This window comes from Sciurus vulgaris (genome assembly GCF_902686455.1).
Source record: "Sciurus vulgaris genome assembly, chromosome: 17".
Lineage (NCBI taxonomy): Eukaryota > Metazoa > Chordata > Mammalia > Rodentia > Sciuridae > Sciurus > Sciurus vulgaris.
In genome coordinates, this window is record NC_136478.1 from 60,579,145 (window position 1) to 60,597,883 (window position 18,739).

The 18,739-nt window shown below is 52.6% G+C and overlaps 3 protein-coding genes and 1 long non-coding RNA gene across 7 annotated transcripts; 1 reads left to right on the forward strand and 3 right to left on the reverse strand.

Annotated features, from left to right (window-relative positions):
• Positions 1–146: 146 nt before the first annotated feature.
• LOC306648454 (izumo sperm-egg fusion protein 1-like) lies at positions 147–9,674 on the reverse strand. 2 transcript variants are annotated; one of them, XM_079118649.1, is made up of 7 exons: positions 9,402–9,650; positions 2,467–2,643; positions 2,057–2,131; positions 1,437–1,523; positions 1,155–1,175; positions 782–862; positions 147–622 (listed from the first exon to the last, which is right to left on the reverse strand). In XM_079118649.1, the coding sequence occupies exons 1-7, from the start codon at positions 9,646–9,648 to the stop codon at positions 492–494; spliced, it is 819 nt and encodes a 272-aa protein (XP_078974775.1). In that variant the 5' UTR covers positions 9,649–9,650; the 3' UTR covers positions 147–491. The 2 variants fall into 2 exon arrangements, with proteins under 2 accessions (XP_078974775.1, XP_078974776.1); XM_079118650.1 differs by lacking the exons at positions 147–622; positions 782–862 and adding an exon at positions 869–908 and having other exon boundaries at positions 9,402–9,674.
• Positions 8,590–13,565, forward strand: LOC306648457. 2 transcript variants are annotated; one of them, XR_013760382.1, is made up of 5 exons: positions 8,590–9,264; positions 10,243–10,301; positions 11,653–11,813; positions 12,505–12,595; positions 13,444–13,565. It is a non-coding gene; the product is annotated as an uncharacterized lncRNA (long non-coding RNA). The 2 variants fall into 2 exon arrangements; XR_013760383.1 differs by having other exon boundaries at positions 11,701–11,813.
• Positions 9,700–13,612, reverse strand: LOC306648452 (izumo sperm-egg fusion protein 1-like; the record flags this gene model as incomplete). Of its 2 annotated transcripts, XM_079118646.1 has the most annotated exons (9): positions 9,700–10,310; positions 10,563–10,776; positions 11,021–11,177; positions 11,415–11,515; positions 11,693–11,773; positions 12,077–12,097; positions 12,330–12,416; positions 12,934–13,008; positions 13,348–13,612. In XM_079118646.1, the coding sequence occupies 9 exons, from the start codon at positions 13,610–13,612 to the stop codon at positions 10,202–10,204; spliced, it is 1,110 nt and encodes a 369-aa protein (XP_078974772.1). In that variant the 3' UTR covers positions 9,700–10,201. The 2 variants fall into 2 exon arrangements, with proteins under 2 accessions (XP_078974772.1, XP_078974773.1); XM_079118647.1 differs by lacking the exon at positions 12,077–12,097.
• A 2,441-nt stretch (positions 13,613–16,053) lies between these two features.
• FUT1 (fucosyltransferase 1 (H blood group)) lies at positions 16,054–18,316 on the reverse strand. Its single transcript, XM_079118648.1, is given in 8 exon segments — positions 16,054–17,471; positions 17,474–17,565; positions 17,567–17,613; positions 17,617–17,819; positions 17,822–17,887; positions 17,890–17,904; positions 17,907–17,957; positions 17,960–18,316. Coding segments are annotated over 8 exon segments (1,014 nt in total). The 5' UTR covers positions 18,282–18,316; the 3' UTR covers positions 16,054–17,253.
• Between the last annotated feature and the right edge of the window lie 423 nt (positions 18,317–18,739).

Sequence of the window (18,739 nt, forward strand, 5' to 3'; positions counted from 1 at the left end):
AAGAAGCAAGTCCTCCATGCCAAGACAGAACCACCTGAAGTTCAGCTTCCAGAGCTGAGACCACTCCTTGTACTTGCTGCTAATACCCAGTGTCCGTAATACCATGCTTCTCTTATCACCCCAGTACTGACCTGTGACATGATATGAAATGATGGTGGATGGGCCTGACATCACCGTGTCCAGCTCACAGCGATATTTGCCTTCATCCGCTTCAGTCACCCCTTGCTTGGTCAGGACGGGTTCCTTCCCCTTGTACAGCAAGGTCTCAGAATGGTTTGCCCAAACCTAAACCCAAGCTCAAGAGTATCACAGAGGCCTGGGGATTTCAGGAATTGGGGAAATACAGGGCTGAGAAGATCCTGGGGCATCAATGCAGAGGGAGAGGAATCCAGGGTATCACGGAAAAGGGCTTGGGATATCTGGGAGTCAGGAGTGACCTCGCCAAATAGCCTATGGGTCAGGGGCTCATACCAGTGGGAGTGACTTATGGTTTAGGGGATAGAGGAGTTGGAGGGCCCCACCCTGTAAAATTTGTAATCCGTGAGGCCTTCAGAAATACGGTGCCAATCGAGCAGACAGTCCAAGATCATGTCTTCCGATTCATGGGTCTCCACATGGTGCTCTGAGGGCAGGGCATGACTGTGAGATGCTTCCTCTGGCAGTCTCAGCTTAGTCTGAGCCAGGCTCTTCCCTGACTGTCTGCATTCTCAGCTCTCTGGACTGTCCCTCCTCTGATTCCAGCCCTCTCCCACCAACCCCTCCGGCCGGGTCTCACACTCACCCCCGCAGTTTATGGGCTTCCGACAAGTATGAACCTTCTTTTCACAGTGTTGGCACCATATCAGACTCTGAAACATGACACCTAGAGGGGCAAGGTCAAGGCTGTATTCACCCACAAAGAGGTGAGTCTGAAAGAGGGCAAGGCAAAGGCTGAAGGGTTGGGGGTCTATAGGGCCAAATCCCTGGGAGATCAGCCCTCCAAGGTCAGTAAAGAGTCCAAATGGAATACACCTGCTACCCACAGAATCCAAGCCAGAGAAAGTGGCGGGAGACCCAGGAACCTCTCAGAAACATCCAAAAAGGGGGAGGGGGAGAGGTGGTTACCATTGGCCAAAGATGAGGGTAGAAGAAAAGCTTCTGCTGTCTGCACTCACCACATTTGTTGGGACAATAAGCTGCCTCGGAAAGGAGAAAAGAGAGGAAAAAATAAGACTTTTAAATGAAGGAGGGTGGGAGAGGGGCAGGGGAGAGCCGAGGTGTGGGTTCTTGTGTTCCCAGGGGCAGGGCCTGAGGGAAGTCCCCCTGAGGGGTCAGCAGGGGAAGGGGACTGAGGAAGCCAAAGGCCTGGATTAGGAGATGCAGGGGCTGGAGAGAGGGACTCAGGTGGTGGAAGGTGGATAGGGTAGGCTGGGCCCAGGGCTCCCATCTTCCCTCACCCTCCTTCTGGAAATGACCAGCGTGCTGGGCAAAAGCTTCCTTCTCCTTGATCAATGTGCTGTTGAGCTCTGTCACAAATTCCTCCCCTGGGAGGAAGCAGAGCAGTGCTTAGTTTTCTCCTCCCCTACGTGTGGGCTTCTGAATGGGCTCTTGGGCTTTGGAGCCTGGCATTTCTTTCTTTTTTCAATTGAAATGGCAACTAGCTATTGCTCAAGCTAGCTTGATCCCAACTGATCCTCTGCCTTAGCCCTCCTGAGCACCAGGGGCTGAGGGGCATGTGCCACCTGGAGGGGCTGGCATTCCACTTCCTGCCTTCTCAGGAAAGGGCACAGAAATAAGTACTTCACACAGTGCCAGGCACTGGGCTAAGCCAGGCACAGGTGTCAAACCTTCCAATCTTCCAATAGCGGAGGGAGGAGGGCACTGTGATGCTGTCCAGTGCAGAGCTGAGGAAACTGCCCAGTTTCTTGCTCAAGGCCATGTGGGTAGGAAGTGGCAGAGCCAGAACTGGAACCTAGGCAGTCTGGCACCGTGTCATGCATGACACCAGCAGAGAGGCATCACTGGCAGCAATGGCTGCCCTGAGGGATTCAGGACCCCCACCCTTCAGTGCACTCACCTTTTACACTGCTGTCTGTGATGCGTTTCAGCTCCTTCAGCAAATTCTGAGCCACCTCTTCTAATGAGCTCTTATCTGTGGGTGGATACAGAACACCAGATTCCACCTTGCTCCCCTCTCAGTACTTACTACCTCATAACATCTACCATGCCCATGAGAACACAGTGCAAGGACAGACCTAGTAAAGGAACTCACTATTCTGTTTCCCTCTGGGAGTTGTTTTCTTACAGAGAATTGCTAGATAGGGAGTGGGAAAGCAGTGTTTTCTAGCTCTGCGAGGGCCTGGAACCTGCATCCCTCCATTCCACAGATCAGGGGAACCCCTTTCACCACTAGGCTCCTAGAAATCCTGGACACAAACCCTTTTGGAAGCACCAAAGATGAATGAGCCCTCTCTGCCCTGCCCTCACCTATGATTCCTACATAGGAACCCTGGATAAACGGCTGGTCCTGGAAATCTTTCAAAGTATTGTGTACCATATCCATCACTTTTTCGTGTTGTTTGGCTTCCAGGTGTCCAGGCAAATAATCCTTCTCCAAGGACTTTACGGCTGCCATCACCGACGGCACACATGTGACACAGCAACCTGCAGGAAGCAGGCAGCAGGCCAGTGCAGCCAATGGGAGGGCAAAACACCACCCCATTGAGGCCAGAGCACTGCTGAGTAGCAGAGAAAACGCCAGGAGGGTCCTTCCACGCTCAACACAGTAGATGACACTATACAGAGAGAAGCCAAAGACCATCTTAGGGTTCCCAGAAACTCACATCTGCAATCCCCCCATGAGAACAGATCTTCAGGAAACCTCCAAAGTGCAAAGACTTGTATCCTTCATCAAATGCGTCAGAATTGCATTACTTAGCCCCGATCCACAGGACCCCAAACTGAGGGTCTTCATTGCACCCTCAGAGATCAGTGAAACTCTTTAATATATTTTTTAGTTACTGGGTATTGAACCCAAGAGTGTTTAACCACTGAGGCACACCCCAGCCCTTTTACTGTTTTTTGTTGTTGTTGTTGTTGGTTTTTTGTTTTTTTTTTTTTGTTGTTGTTTTTTGTTTTTTTTTAGGAGACAGGGTATTGCTAAGCTTCTTAAGCCCTCACTAAGTTGTTGAGGCTAGTTTTAAACTATCAATTCACCTGACTCAGCTTCCCAGGCATGCCTAGTAAGATCAGCAAACACTTAAAAAACATTCCGCACATCAGGACCCAATCCGACCTAAACTTGTAGATTCTCCAGGCTCCCGCCCATGGGATCCACAGCTCCCCGCCTTAAAGTGATCCTGAACGCCAAACCTCAAGTGCATCAACCCTCAGACACCCCCAAGCCCCCAACCCCTGTAGCATCCCAAGCTGAAAACTCAATGCCCAGCTCAGATGAACTCTTCAATGCGCCACAACTCGCCACCATGTTCTCACAACTCCCTCAAAACCAAAGTACACTCCACATCCCTTAACCTGGGGACCCCACACCTTTAAGCAAGACTCCCAGCCATCCTCCTGTCCCATGGGCACCTTGTCCACCCTTGCCCAAGACTAAGACCTCTTCTTTTCGGGGGCACCTTCTCAGGAAACGGAGCCCCGATGCGCCCTAAGCGCGAGGCGCCCTAACTAGCCGCTCTCCGACCTTGCTCCTTGACTTGTCCCCCAAACCTAGGATTCGCTCAGGATCCCAGGTCAGACTCTGAGGAACCCGGTGCCGCGTCCTTCCGCCTTAATATTTCCCCACGACTGTAACTCAGGTGTTGTGAGGGACACTTTGGCTGCGTGAAGTCGAGAGCTTTTCGAAGGGGACATGCGTCACGGGAGTCCCATTGCTACAAGGAACTCCTGTCACATCCCCTTTGGAGATCCCGATTCCGGAAAAGTACTTCCTGGGGTTTTCTTTGGCCCCGCCCAGAACCTCAACTCTACTTCTGATTGGACCGCAACAAATAGGGACCCGCCTACTTTTCCCATGACGTCACAGGGGCGGTGACCTTTACACACCTTTATTCCAGCATCCACTGGAGGGAGGTCCTCCATGGGCTCTGACTTTCAGAGCCCAGGAGCGGGGTTCTGGCCCTCAGCGTCCTCCCTTCCTTGGCCCTGGGGACTTGGATTCTGGCTAGGTGCCTCTGCCAGCCTCAAGGACGCGGGAAGGGGCGGTTTCTAGCCTAGGACTTCCACTCCCCGAAGGCTCTGGGGTCTTTTCCTCTACCGTGACAGGCGCCCCAAGCGTTATGGGGGTTGAAGTTTAATAATGATACGCTCCCATTTTAATTCCACATTTTCCTCCCAGGTTATGAGTGATGAACGCCCAGGTCTCAGTGAGATGGGAGTGCTAGAGAAAAGTAAGGAGCGCTGCGACCCTTGGAATTCCGAAAGCTCTCCTCTTTCCTTCACAATTCAGGGAAAACTCACGCAATTTCAACAGCCAAGGACTGCCAGATCTGAGGGAGCATAACCTAAAATAAAATGTGTAATGACAGTCTCCAAGCTCCCATTTTCCCTCTATTGTTTCACACACACACCCACAAACACAAACTGCCAAGAAAGCTGCAGAGACAAGGATTGGGAATGTGGAGTTTTAATCCCTCCTCCCTGTGGCAGAGGCATTGGGAATGCTACCCTGAAACCCTGACCAGAACAGAGGATGGAGCGGGAATGATTAGATGTGACTGTGTCTGAGAAACCTTTTCATCATGCCCAAAGCAGCCAGGGCTCCTGGAATGAGTCAATGAGTCTCATATTTGGGCTGTGTTTTTGGCTCAGTGATAAAGCTCTTGCCTAGCATGTGTGAGACTCATATAAATAAATAAATAAAAGTCCATCAACAGACAACTCAAAAGAAATCATTTTTTTAAAAAAGTCTCAAACTCTTTGACCAGACCCTGGTCTTTGATATTTGATTGGGGTCTGGGTATCTCTGGATCCTTTCATCCCAGACCTGCACAAAGGCAGATTTAGTGCTTCTGTGATTTCAGGGACAGTCAATGGTTGACAAGGAACACATATCCCCTGACTTTCTGCAGACTTACTGGATCCAGATATCAAACTCCAGCTACTCAAAACCCAGCTAGAGATGAGAACACTTCCTTGAACCAATTCCAGAGACAATTGAAGCAGATCTTGTGTTTAGAAGTTTTGCTTACAAATAAGTCTCCCTGGATTGCTAGAACGTTCTGCTGCAGTATTTGCCACACTTCCCCAATAGCTATTCCTCTCCCCTCTCCCATGTTTTAGAGTGCCTTCTCCAGAAGGAAAAAAAAAGAACAAGAAATAAAAGAAAACTATTTTGAAACTTTCCTCCAGGCAAAAGGGGTTAGAGGTTTTGTCCTGCTCACAACTGACCCAGCATTTCCAGACCTGGGAGCAGAGGAAGATGCTGATTCACACCTAGCATGAGTCACCCCAGATACTATGTTTGATCCCCAGTACACACTCAAAAAAGACACTGGCTCACTAAAGGCAATCTGCAAATTGTTGATCTTTCTTGCCTTGGTGGGATGTTGAGCTTCTGGTAGTTCCTTCATCATGTTCTTTGCCATAATTATGTAGAATTTGGATCCTGTCCCTCAGTTCCTACAGGGTTCTTCAAAAACATTAAACCTGGCCCTACTAGAACCCGCCCCCCACTACAAGAATTACTCCAAAAACTGTGAAGGAGAGTTAATGAGTGCTTGCTCTAGATCAACCATGAGTTCCTTTAGTGTTCTGAGCACTCAGGGCAGAAGGAACACCTTTTCTAGGAAAGGACAGTAGAGTGGACTCTAGAAGATAGGGTTCCCTGTTCTGAAGGGCAGCCAAAAACAGTACTTAAAGGTAATAACCCTTAAACAAAGAATCTTCCACTACCTAGACCCGTGAATGTGCATTTCCTAGGTGACACCTTTCTACCATGCCTTCTCTTAATCATCCCATCCCTTGACAAGGACATTACTCGAACAATGGACTCCTCTATTGCCCCCATTCTCCTGTCAGAGGACTCCACAGTCAGGTCCACAGCATCTATGGAGGTTCTCACTGTGGCCCTCCCTAGAGGGGACACCTCCTAGAGATTTACACAGTGGCTCCTCTAGTAATCCTGCTTTCAAACACATGCCTCAAGGAGACCTGCCTCAGAGAACTGAAGAGATGAAGAGATGCATTCCAAAGACTCCTTCTTAAAAATGTCCTCTCACCTCTATTCTGTAAAAATGAAAGCAACGTGCCCCCTTTCCAAAACAAACCTACGACTTCAGTTTTCCTATTGTAATCCAAATACAAGTGTTTTTTTTTTTTTTTTTTTTTCCCACCTGCCTTCATCATCAGTGGTATACTGTAATTCATCACTTTTTGGGGGTGGGGTGGGGGATTGAACCCATAGACACTGTAACACTAGGCCACATTGCTTGTCCTTTTCATTTTTATTTTTGACAGAGTTTTGCTAAATTGCTTAGGGCATTATTAAATTGGGGAGGTCAGCCTTGAACTTGTGATCCTCTTGCCTCAGAATCCCAAGCTAGTGGGATTATAGGTGTGCACCACCAGGCACCCACTACACCATCACCTTTTACAAATGGATGCATCCACTCCCCCACCAAGGAAATATAGGCTCTCCAGATCAAGACCCCAGGCACCAGTCAAGGACATTCCTGCCCTAGTGGATGCACGTTCCCCAGTGCTCTCCCTCCAGAAATGGATGTTTGCACCGGGTCTCCTCCCTGCAGTGGACTCTCCTTTGAAAAGGCACAGTCTCCCTCAACTTTCAGCTAAAGGAGCCATGTCCCATTTGTCCCTCCAGAGTGATTTTGTCGGCCACTCCCCTCCACCGCCTGGCACTCGCCATGCTATCTCCTCCTCTGGAAACTTGCTGTGCTCTTGCCTACAGAGGACTTGAGGTGACCTCAAGCAGAGGAATTCTGAGAGCTGTAGGTTTATCACTCTCCAATGACAGGTGGGACATAGGGCTGTGTGGGTTGGGGAGGCGACCTCACCTGGGCATCCTGATAGCCCTGGAGCAGTAGGAAGTAAGGGCGATTGCTGGGGGCCTGGATGAGGCACTGAGTCAACTGATCGAAATCCCCGGGGTCTGCAGGTACTATTTGAGTATCAGCTGCCCCTGGGGCCATGCTAAGTGCCTGCTGCCTGCGTTCCTGCTGCCGCCTCCTCCGACCCTGCAGGCTCAGCTCCGACACGCTGCGCCGCAAGGACAAATTCTCCGAGCGCTCTTTGCCCCCGGATCCAGCGGGGGCCCCTGATCCGGACCCTGGACTAGGACTGGCCAGCGCAGCCCCACCAGAGGCTGCCCGGGAACGATTCTTCTGTGGCCGCCACGAGGGGGCGCCCGTGCCTGCGGAGAGAGTGAGAATGCTTGAGAGCAGAAGGACCAGGGAGGCAGACAACTGAGCTCATCCAACACTCCCTGAGTGCCCTGTCCCTCAGAGCACAGGGCTGCACGCCTGCCTGCCAGGCTTCCTGTGGCACGTGCTATTTCACCCTTGAGGTCGCCCCCTGCTTCAGACCCCATGTAACAAAACCTTCCTTGGCCTCTACAAACACCTCTTCCTCTAGCCCCTTCCTTTCCCCTGTGCCCGCACTTGGCAGCCATCCTGGCCTAAGGCCACTAATCCAAGCCTCGCCCCCAGAAGCACAGCTTCCTCTCCTTCCTGGGCTCCACACGCATAGGTCCCGACCCTCAAGAACCGCCTCAACCTACTTCCCAGAGCTGCCTCCTGCCACACAGACACACACACAGGGGCCACCACACCTCACCAGCACCAAGGCCTCAGGCTCTGGCCTCCTCAGTTCCTCAGTCCCCGCCCTGGCATTGCAGGCCCCGCCCACTGGCTCTGCACGGCCCTCCAGGAGATTGTCCTGGCCTGTTCCTCCGTCTCCTAGTTCTCTCCAACTCTGATTTCCACCCAAAACCCTGGCCGAATCCCTCGCAACGCTCGAGGCTTCTGCGGGTCCCACAGGCCCGCGGCGCTCCCAGACCCCACCACCACCCCGCTGAGGAGCTACCACTGCTTTGGCCCACCTACAGCCTCCTGCAAGGCAGCCTGAAATGTCTCCTAAGGACCCTGACCCTGTGCGGAGACGCTCCGGGACTCCTCCAACCACCCCGATCAACCAGGCCACGCCCCACGTGAATCCAAGCACCCCTCTGCAGCACCTGGTCAACCACAGGCCCCACCCGGTACTCAAGCGGGGTTCCAGCCCCGCCTTCTCTCAGACTGGGTTCCTGCACAGCTCCGCCCACCCGATCCTCCACCAGTCACCTCCCACGCTCCCTCCCTTGGCCCCGCCCACGCCTCAGAGCCCGCCCTGCCACGGTCACGCCCACGGCCGAGTCAGTCCAGTGCTACTGGCTACTCCGCTTTGGCTCTGCTGGCCGGGACCCCCAGGCCCTGTCCAGCTCCAGAGATCCGCGTGCTGGCTCACCATCGCTGTCGGCGGCCCCGAAGGCCTCCTGCTGCAGGCGGTGCGCTTCTTCGGGGCCGCGCAACTCAAAGCAAGGCGCCCTCCTACCGTAGCAGAGGACGCTCCGAGTCGCCCAACAGGCGCCGCTGCCCACGCCCGCCGTGGCTGGTCCGCCCAGCGAATCGCACAGCAGGAAGTAGTCCAGGTCGTTGCTCTCGCCTGGGCGGCTCCTGGGCTGCTGGCCTGCCTATAGCGCTCCACACTTCAGCCACCAGCTTGGCGCGGTGGAGTGCGCGGTGGCCAGCACGCTGTTGTAATTGGCACCGGACGTCAAGTCCGGGCCAGAGATCTTGAGGACCCCCGGGGGCGTCGTGTCGCTGGAGGCTACTGGGTGCTGCCAGTTCAGCCAACTTCTCCCTGACCCACTCTGCGTGGTCCCCGGAGTCCCGGGTCCTCCTGCGCCACCCGATAAGATTGTCCAGGTCTCTGAGCCCAGGAAGAGCTGGGACCTGCACTTGGCTGGGCTCCCCCACCCCGCCGCCTCAGTTCCACGCGGGGCGGGGCAGGGGCAGCGGCTGCCAGTGTCGGAAGTCAAAGACCTGGGAACTACCGATGAACAGAGAGACTCAGGAGAGTCACCCAGAAAGACAAGCAGACACCGAGATGGGGTCTGAGGAGGAAGGAAGCACACAAGGACCCAGAGAGAAGGAACAGGAACCCCATAGATAAAGGAGCAGAGGAGGACAGGAAAGAGATTCACCCAGGGAGGATCAAGATGGGTGGTGGTTAGAAGTCAGAGGAAAGAGAGAGTTCAAATAAATAAAGGTGAGTCCCACGGAAGCTATTTCCAAGAAGTGAGCAGGGAGGGGAGGAAGGAAGGTGAATCAAAGCCCCACCCTGAGGGGCCCATCTCAGTGCCCGCGCCCACATCTCACATCCTTGGGGCCCTGATTAAGGGCTACCTGATTTTTTTGCCCCAGGCTCCCTTGCCCATTCAGGACTGGACCCCGAGCCAAGTCTCTCAGGGTTCCTGGCAAGAAGCAATGGCATGGGGCGGAGCCCAGACAGACACAGAGGGAAGGCAAGTGGGACGAGGGTTAGTCGTCCCACTTGACCTCCAGTTCTGGGCCAGAGCAGCCCACGTGGGCAGCTGCTTCCAGGAGGTCTATTGATCCACAGGCCCACAGGTAGAGCGTCCCACAGCAGCATATCTGCTCTCTTCTTTTTCACCAGATAGCCTGGCCATGGGTAAGGCCAAATGCCAACACTGGGTGGTTGGGGATGGGAAAGAGGGAAACCTGAAGAGAGGGTAGTCCTTCCAGTATAGATGTCTGCCGAACCACCCTGAGGGGCTGGCTTTCACCCTGTTGCAATTCTGGCAGCACCCAGAGGGCCTGACCCTGTAGGCCTGGGCAAGCTCCTGATCCCTCTGCTTTTGTAAAGCCTTTACCTCTGTCCCAGCTTCCAGCTCTGGGTTGGGGACAGGAAAAGATGAGCGGATACTCGGCAGAAAGAGCTGGGAGGAGGCATCCTACCACAAGACTAGGCTGGGGAGGAAATCTTGGTAGGGCAGGCCCTGCCCTATTTCTTGATTCAGGGGATTATATAACAATCTGTTGGTTCCTCCAGCAGGACTTAGGGACCCAAGTTCCAGATCCTCCTCCTTGATGCAGGAGCCATTTTCTAAACCTCTGCTATCAGGGAACCCAAAGTGTGGGTCAGTCCAGAAAAGTGAGAGATACTTAGAAAAGACAAATCTTTATTACTTCTGCCCTTTTGAAGGCGTTCTCTTTGATGTCCTAGAACCTTTACTGTCGATGCTGGCCCGCGAGGACTTCGGTTTAGTTTTCTTCTTTTTCCGTGTGAGTAGCCTGACAGAGGTGAGGGTTGCAAATAATGGGGCCGTATTAGGTAGGCAGTGATTGGGAGACACCTGCATTAGCTCCCTGGACCAAATCTGACTAACAATTATCAAAGCCTGGCTCGCCTCGGTAAGCCCCACCCACGATGTAAGGCAGGGGTGCCTTCAGGAAGTCTCAGTGGCTCTGCAAGCTGCTCCAGCATTGGGCAATACGAAGCCCCGCCTCCCCCTCTAAACCCCGCCTTCCTCCTGGGTGACTCACCAGAAAATAAGAGCTGCTATCAGGACTATACAGAAGCAGATCACCAGACCATTGATGCGCCCTTGTAGCATATTTTGGATCTCCAAAGGCTGGGTGGTCGTGGCGATGGGCTCCGGTTCTGTTGGACTCGGGGTTTCTTCCTCCTCCTCCTTATTCGGTTGATTCTGGGCGAAATCACCCGATGGCTTCCACTCCTCAAGGTCACGGGGAAACACTGATAGAAGAGGGGCAATAAGTGGTCAGGGCAGTGAGTAAGGGCAAGCCTGCCCCAGTACCCAGGCTCTCCAGGAGAAGCAAAGACCAAGGAACCCTGCCCCTGCAGCCAGAAGTCACACCTCCGTGGCCTGAAGGCACACCCTGACTGAAACTTACACCCCATGCATGGGACCAAGGGCCAGAAGCTGCATCCAGTTGCAAGGGCCCTGTGCATCACACTTTTCTAGCCCCCCAGTACTGACCTGTGACATGAAAACGAAGGATGGAGGAAGGAGTGCCAAAGAGGGTGTTTCTCAGCACACAACGGTAGTTGCCAGCATCCCTCAGAGACACGGAGGGCTTGTTCAGTACTGGATCCTTCCCCTTGTACAGCTCGGTCTCAGAATTGTTCTCCCAAACCTAGACCCAAGCTCAAGAGTATCACAGAGGCTGGGGAATTTAGGGGTTGGGGGACTCAGTACTGGGATACAGGAATCCAGGGCATTGATGAAAAGGAATTGGGGTGCCTGGGAATCAGGACTGACCTCAACTAAAAGGCCCTGAGGGTTGGGTGTAGGACAGGGCATCCAGAGACCAGGGAGTCATACCCGCCTGAGGGACTTGGGTTTAGGGGTTACAGGAGTTGGAGAGCCCCACCCTATAAAAGGTGTAGTCTGCGAGACCATAAGCATTATCATGCCAATCGAGATGACAGTTCAAGTTTAATTCTTCCAATTCATGAATCTCCAAATGGCGACCTGGGGATGGGGCATGACTGTGAGATGCTTCCTGTGAACTCACTGCTATCCCCAGTCTCAGCTTGGTCTGAGCCAGACCCTTCCCTGTCTGCAGTCTGCATTCTGAGCTCTCTAGACTGTCCCTCCTCCGATTTCAGCCCTCTCCCAGGAACCCCTCCAGCCAGGTCCATCTCTCACCCCCACAGTCGACGGGCTTCGAACAACTGTGAACCTGAAAATTGCAGTAATCGCACCATATCAACTTCTGCAACATGAGGCCTGAAGGGACAAGGTCAAGGATGTATTCACCCACAAAGAGGTGGGTCTGAAAAAGAGGGCAAGGCAAAGGGCTGAAAGGCTGAGCCCTAATGGGCCAAATCCCTGGGAGGTCAGCCCTCCAAGGTCAGTAGAGCTTTCAAATGGAGTCCACCTGCTACCCACAAAATCCAAGCCAGAGAAAGGTGGCTGGAGACCCAGGAACCTCTCAGATGCTGCAAAGGTGCATCCCAAAGCGGGAGGGGGAGAGGTGGGTCCCAGGGGCACAGATGAGGGTAGAAGAAAGCTTCTGCTGTCTGCACTCACCACATTTGTTGTGACAATGAACTGCCTCGGAAGGGAGAAGAAAGAGGAAGGAATGAATCAGACTTTTAAATGAAGGAGGTTGGGAGAGGGGCAGGGGGACAAGCTGAGGTGTGGGTTCTTGTGTTCCCAGGGGAAGGATCTGAGGGAAGTTCCCCTGAGGGGTCAGCAGGAGGAGGGGACTGGGGAGAAGGACTGTCACCTTTGCAAGTTGGGATGGGGGAGGCTAGGGTCCATGAGTCCCAATTTCTCTCACCCAGTCTTTGAAACTGAGCAGCGTGGAAGGCAAAGTTGACCTTTTCATTGCGAAACATCTCATTCAGCTTCTCAAGGCTCTGCTTCCCTGTAAAGAAGGTGGGTTTGGGGAAACATAGATGGTGGGTCCCTGGCTATGAAGCCTGGCACTCCCTCCCCTTTTTTTCTTTTGACAGGGAGTCTCACTATGTTGCACAGGCTGGTCTGGAACTCCTGGATTCAAGTGATCTTCCTACCTCAGCCCTCCTGAGCACCAGGGGCTACCGGGCACATGCCACCTGGAGGGGCTGGCATTCCACTTCCTGCCTTCTCAGGAAAGGGCACAGAAATCAAGTACTTCACACAGTGCCAGTCACTGGGTTAAGCCAGGCACAATCCTTCTAATCTTCCAATAGTGGAGGGAGGGGGGCACTGTGATGCTGTCCAGTGCAGAGCTGAGGAAACTGCCCAGTTTCTTGCTCAAGGCCATGTGGGTAGGAAGTGGCAGAGCCAGACTGGAATCTTGGCAGTTAGCTCCAGAGCCACGCATCACATCCCCAGGTTAGGCATCACAAGCAATGGCTGCCCTGAGAGATTCAGGACCCCCCAGCCCTCCAGTCATTAACCTTTTATTCTACTGTCTGTGATGTTTTTCAGATTCTTCAGGAAACTCTTGATCACGATGCGATATGTTTTCTCATCTATGGGGGATATAAAACCGCAGATGCCAATTTTACTGTCTCATAGTCTTGCCTCCTAATATAAGCTACAGTACCTATGAGGCCACTGGACAAGGATAGGACTAGTTAAGGGACCACCTACATAGTTGCCTTCAGGGAGTTGTGGTGTCCTTACATAAAATTGGTAGATAAAGGGCAGAGACACAGTATTGGCTAGCTGGGGAACCTGAAATCTGCATGCAAGCCTGAACTCAGGAGATCCTGACTCAGGCCCTTCACCCCTAGTCCTAGAAATCCTGGACCCAGCCCCTCCTAAGCCAGGACCCAGAACCCAGGAGTTCAGCTCCACCTTGCCCTCACCAATGGCCCCCACATAGGATTGCTTATTATATGGTAGATCCGAGAATCCCTTCACGGTCCGCACTATCGTATCATACATGTGTTTCACTTCATCAGGATTCAGGAAGTTAGGCAGGAAATCCGTCTTCAAGGACTTTAGAGCCGCCAGGACTTCAGAGTCACATATGACACAGCAGCCCGCAGGAAGCAGGCAGCAGGCCAGTGCAGCCAATGGGGGGGCAAAATATGGCCCCATTGAGGCCAGAGCACTCAGTAGAGAAAACATCAGGAGGGTCCTCTCACCTCAAACTGCAGCTGATGCTAAATGGAGAGAAACCAAAGCTCATCTTAGGGGACCCACTGAACTCTACATCTGCAGTCTCCCCAATTGGATAGGAGAATCTTCAGGAAATCTCTAGAAGATGAAGTCTTATATTCTTCATCCAAAGACTAAGAAGTGTGAAATTTAATCCCCAATTCAGAAAAGCACAAATTTAGGGTCTTCGTATCCTGAGAGATCTTGAGATACCCAAATTAGGAGACTGGACCCCCAACCCATAGAAATCATCAAACTCCCAATCTATGGGATCATTAGCACCCCCAAAATGTGATCCTGAACGCCAAACCTCAAGTGCATCAACCCTCAGACACCCCCAAGCCCCCAACCCCTGTAGCATCCCAAGCTGAAAACCCAATGCCCAGCTCAGATGAACTCTTCAATGCGCCACATCTCGCCACCATGTTCTCACAACTCCCTCAAAACCAAAGTACACTCCACATCCCTTAACCTGGGGACCCCACACCTTTAAGCAAGACTCCCAGCCATCCTCCTGTCCCATGGGCACCTTGTCCACCCTTGCCCAAGACTAAGACCTCTTCTTTTCGGGGGCACCTTCTCAGGAAACGGAGCCCCGATGCGCCCTAAGCGCGAGGCACCCAAGTAGCCGCTCTCCGACCTTGCTCCTTGACTTGTCCCCCAAACCTAGGATTCGCTCAGGATCCCAGGTCAGACTCTGAGGAACCCGGTGCCGCGTCCTTCCGCCTTAATATTTCCCCACGACTGTAACTCGGGTGTTGTGAGGGACACTTTGGCTGCGTGAAGTCGAGAGCTTTTCGAAGGGGACATGCGTCACGGGAGTCCCCTTGCTACAAGGAACTCCTGTCACGTCCCCTTTGGAGATCCCGATTCCAAAAAGTACTTCCAGAGCTTCCATTGGCCCCGCCTAGAATCCCAACTCTGCTTCTGATTGGGCCACAACAAAGGGAGACCCACCTACTTCTCCGTGACGTCACAGAGGCGGTCGCCCTACAGAGACCTTAGTTCCAGCATCCACTGGAGGGAGGTCCTCCGTGGGCTCTGGCTTTTAGAGCCCAGGAGCCGGGTCTGGCCCTCAGCGTCCTCCCTTCCTTGGCCCTGGGGACCTGGATTCTGGCTAGGTGCCTCTGCCAGCCTCAAGGACGCGGGAAGGGGCGGTTTCTAGCCTAGGACTTCCACTCCCCGAAGGCTCTGGGGTCTTTTCCTCTACCGTGACAGGCGCCCCAAGCGTTATGGGGGTTGAAGTTCAGTAATGATACTCTTTGTTCATACAAATTCCACCTTCTTTCCCCAGATTATGGGGGATGAACGACCTGATGGGATGGGAAGAGGGAGGATGGGAGTTCTGGGGGCCACTAATGGGGGTGCTAGAGAAAGGTAAGGAGTGCGCCAACTCTTGGAATCCGGAAAAGCTTACTGTCCTTCGTGATTCAGGGCACCAGGAAAACTCACACAATTTCATCAGCCAAGGGCTGCCAGACCTGAGAGGGAACATAACCTAAAATATGAGTAATGACAGTTTCGAAGCTCCCATCTTCCCTCCATTGTTACACACACACACACACACACACACACACACACACACACACAGCCAGGAAAGCTGCAGAGAAAGGGGTTGGGAATGTGAGTTTTAATTCATACCTCCCACCCTCCTCCTTGTGACAATTGGGCTGGGAATGGTTCCCTGAAACTCTGAGAAGACCAGAACTGGGATTCTTGGAGTGGGAATGATTAGAAATGGCTATGTCTAAGGAATAGACAAATTACCCAAAAAGCAGCAAGGGCTCCTGGAATGAGTCAAAAGTCTTGTACTGTCTGGCCAGACCCTGTGCTCCTGCTTGGGTTTGCATTGGGACTGGGGGCCACTTATCTCCTGATCCTTTCATCCCAGACCCACAAAGGCAGATTTAGCTGGACACAGGCACACCTGTAAACCCAGCAGCTTGAGAGGCTGAGGTAGGAGGATTGCAAGTTCAAAGACAGCATCAGAAACTTAGTGAGACCCTGTGTCTAAATAAAATATTAAAAGGGCTGGGGATGTGGCTCAGTGGTTAAGTCCCTCTGGTTCAATTCCTGGTACAAAAAAACAAAACAAATAAAAACAAAACAAACAAAAAAACCCCAGATTTAGTGCTTCTGTGAATTCAGCAACAGACAATGGTTAACAAGGAACACAGTATCCCCTGGCTTTCTGCAGATTTGCTGGATTCCCGATATCAAGCCCCAGATACTCAGAACTGAGCTAGAGAAGAATACTTTCTTCATCCTAATCCCAGAGATGACAGATGCAATCATTTTTTAAATATATTTTTTAGTTTGTAGGTGGACACAATACCTTTATTTTATGTTTACATGGTGCTGAGAATCGAACTCAGGTTCTCACGTGTGGTAGGCATGCACTCTAATACTGATCCATGACCCCATCCCCAGATGCAGATCTTGTGTTTGGAAGTTTTGATCTTACAAATTAGAAGTCTCCTTGGATTGCTAGAATATTCTGCTACAGAATTTGCAGCACTTCCCCAATACCTATTCCTTTCCCCTCTCCCATGTTTTAGACTGTCTGCTATAGGAGAAAAAAAATTAAAATATGAAGAAAAAAATAATCCTTTGAGAACTTCCTCAGGGCCAATGGGTTGGACAGAAACTGGTCAGGTCACAACTGCCCCAGCATGAGCCACCCCTTGGTTTAACTGGGTTCAATCCTCAGTACACACACAAAAAAGACACTGGATCACCAGAGGCAGTCTTCTACCTTCTGTGGGGTACTGGGGATTGAACTCAGGGGCACTCCATCACTGGGCCACATCCCCAGCCCTGTTTTGTGTTTTATTAGAGACAGGGTCTCACTGAGTTGCTTGGTGCCTTGATGTTACTGAGTTTTGAATTCATGATCCTCCTGCCTCAGCCTCCCAAGCTGGTGGGATTACTGTATGTGCCACAGTGCCTGGCTCTTAGTCTTCCACATCTTAATCTTGCCTTGGTGGGGTGTCGAGCTTCTGGTAGTTCCTTCATTATATTCTTTGCCATAATAACATAGAATTCTGGAACTTGTCCCCCAGTTCCCACACAGTTCTTCAAAAGCATTAGACCTGGTCCTCCCTTGAACAACTCCCCACTGAATCACTCCAGAAACTCAGAAGGAGAGTTAACAGTGCTTGCTCTAGATAAACCATGTGTTCCTTCAGTGTCCTGAACACCCAGAGAGAAGCAAAACCTCTTCCAGGAAAGAACAGGAGAATGGACTCCAGAAGGGAGGGCTCCTTATTCTGAAGGGCAGCAATTCAGAAGGACTATGGATATGATGATCAGGTGGGCACTGTGGTTTCTCGAGCCACCCATGAGCTTCACTGGGCCTTGCCAGTCATCAGAAAAGATGTTCTGCTTGTTGTAGGTGTTCAGCCAGCTCCAGGAAGGCCCTGCTTCTTTCCACCTCTGGCCAACTGGAAACTCTCTGGCCATGGGCACCACCTGCACTGGGACCACCCCAGGCTTATGCAGAAGCTGCCAGTCTCTGGAGACACATATGGCTCTAGCCTGATCAGACCAGTCCCCAAAGTCTCCCTGGCTTCCAAGGCCCAGTCCATGTCTGCACTGGAGACAAGCCTGCATTAATGCCCCCCCCCTCCCCCCCACTCAGGCAGGAAGGCAGCCTCAGGCTTGAAGCCCTTCAGGAACTCTGAGTCTGGCATTGTGAGGCTGGGTAGGTAGATGGTGTGTCCACCAGCCAGGTAGGCAGCCCAGAGGCCAAAGGTCCCAGCAGTCCTGAGAGTGTGGCTGCACTGAGTGAGCAGGGCCCAGGCCTTCCCTGGTGCCACCTCACCCTGGGAGTGTGGAAGTTTTCCCAGCACCACTTCATGCCATGGCTGGTGACCGCGAAGAATGAGCCTTCATGTCGTGCCTGGGACCAGTCCATGGAGCTAGGCGTGGTCCCCCACCCCACCCTTCCATTGCTGGGGCATCACCTGCAGCTAGTCCCCAGAGCATATGTGAATACCCACGAAGGTGCAAGACTGGGCCACAGTGTGGCCCAGGCGAAGCTGACTCAGGAAGTGCTGGGCCTCATCCTGAAGGTGGTCATAAAGGGTGAATTTCCTGTGGATTTGCTCTCCAAGGTGATGGGAAAATGTCCAAGGCCAGGGGAACCCTGACAGTTTCAGGAAGAAGTCCTCTGAGCGGAATACTTCTCCAACAGCCAGTCCTGCAGCTGCCACTTCTGCCATGGTATCCTGCTGTCTGCCTGGATGTCAGCACAGGAAGATGATTTGGACCAGGGCCCAGGTGGCATGCGTGGCTGGCAGGATGAAGGCCAAAGGCTGATGAGCTGGGCCAGGGGAAGCAGTGTCATATACTGTCCCAACTGGCTAGCAAACCGGCCACCTGGGTGGATAGTCCAGGTTCCTGAGACAGGCTCAGCATCCTGAAGACAAGAGGAGAAGGTGTCTGTGGTGAGCTGTTTGTCGGTCAGGCAGATGATGGCCACTGGAGCTCTCAGCAGGTGGCAGTCTGGACAAAGGACAGACAGGCCAAGGCCACATCGAAAGAGGTCTTGCTGGAGGTAAAGAAAGAATGATATTGCTGAAAGGACACAGACAAGCAGGAAGGATAGGCAGAGCTGACAGTGGCTGGGGACCCACATGGCTGGAGGGGAGGAAAGGTGAATTTAGGTGAATTCCAGAATGCTCAGCTCCTTAGCATGAAGGTCAGGGAGGAGAGGCCTGGGGTCAGGCCACATAATGAGGAAGCTAAAGGTGTGGGCTTCTGGGTCTTAGCTAGGAAGTGGCTGGGAGTTAATCCTAGGTTGGAGGGATGAGGAGCTTGGCATCTCCAGGGGGATGGTGGGAATCGTGGTACACATCTGCAATTTCTGTGCTGGTGACTTGGGAGGTTGAAGCGGGAGGATGGCAACTTGCAGGTCAAACTCAGCAACTTACGGAGCCCCGGTCTCAAAAATGAATAAAGAAGTGAAATAAAAAGGGCTGGGGATCACAAACCTTTTTCACAGATGTACCAGTCTTCGAAGGGTCCACTCCACCACTGAGGTGATGGGAAGTGACAGTCCAAGTGGAACATGAACCGCTGGAGGTGTGCACTGGA

Excerpts from the sequence above, each read along its gene's own strand:
- LOC306648454 (XM_079118649.1), bottom strand. The coding sequence starts at position 9,648 with ATGCTGCTGTGGGACGCTCTACCTGTGGGCCTGTGGATCAATAGACCT. Across the intron at positions 2,132-2,466 it reads TTCCTATGTAGGAATCATAG|ATAAGAGCTCATTAGAAGAG; the intron begins GTGAGGGCAGGG and ends ATCCACCCACAG. Across the intron at positions 863-1,154 it reads TTATTGTCCCAACAAATGTG|GTGTCATGTTTCAGAGTCTG; the intron begins GTGAGTGCAGAC and ends TTGCCCCTCTAG.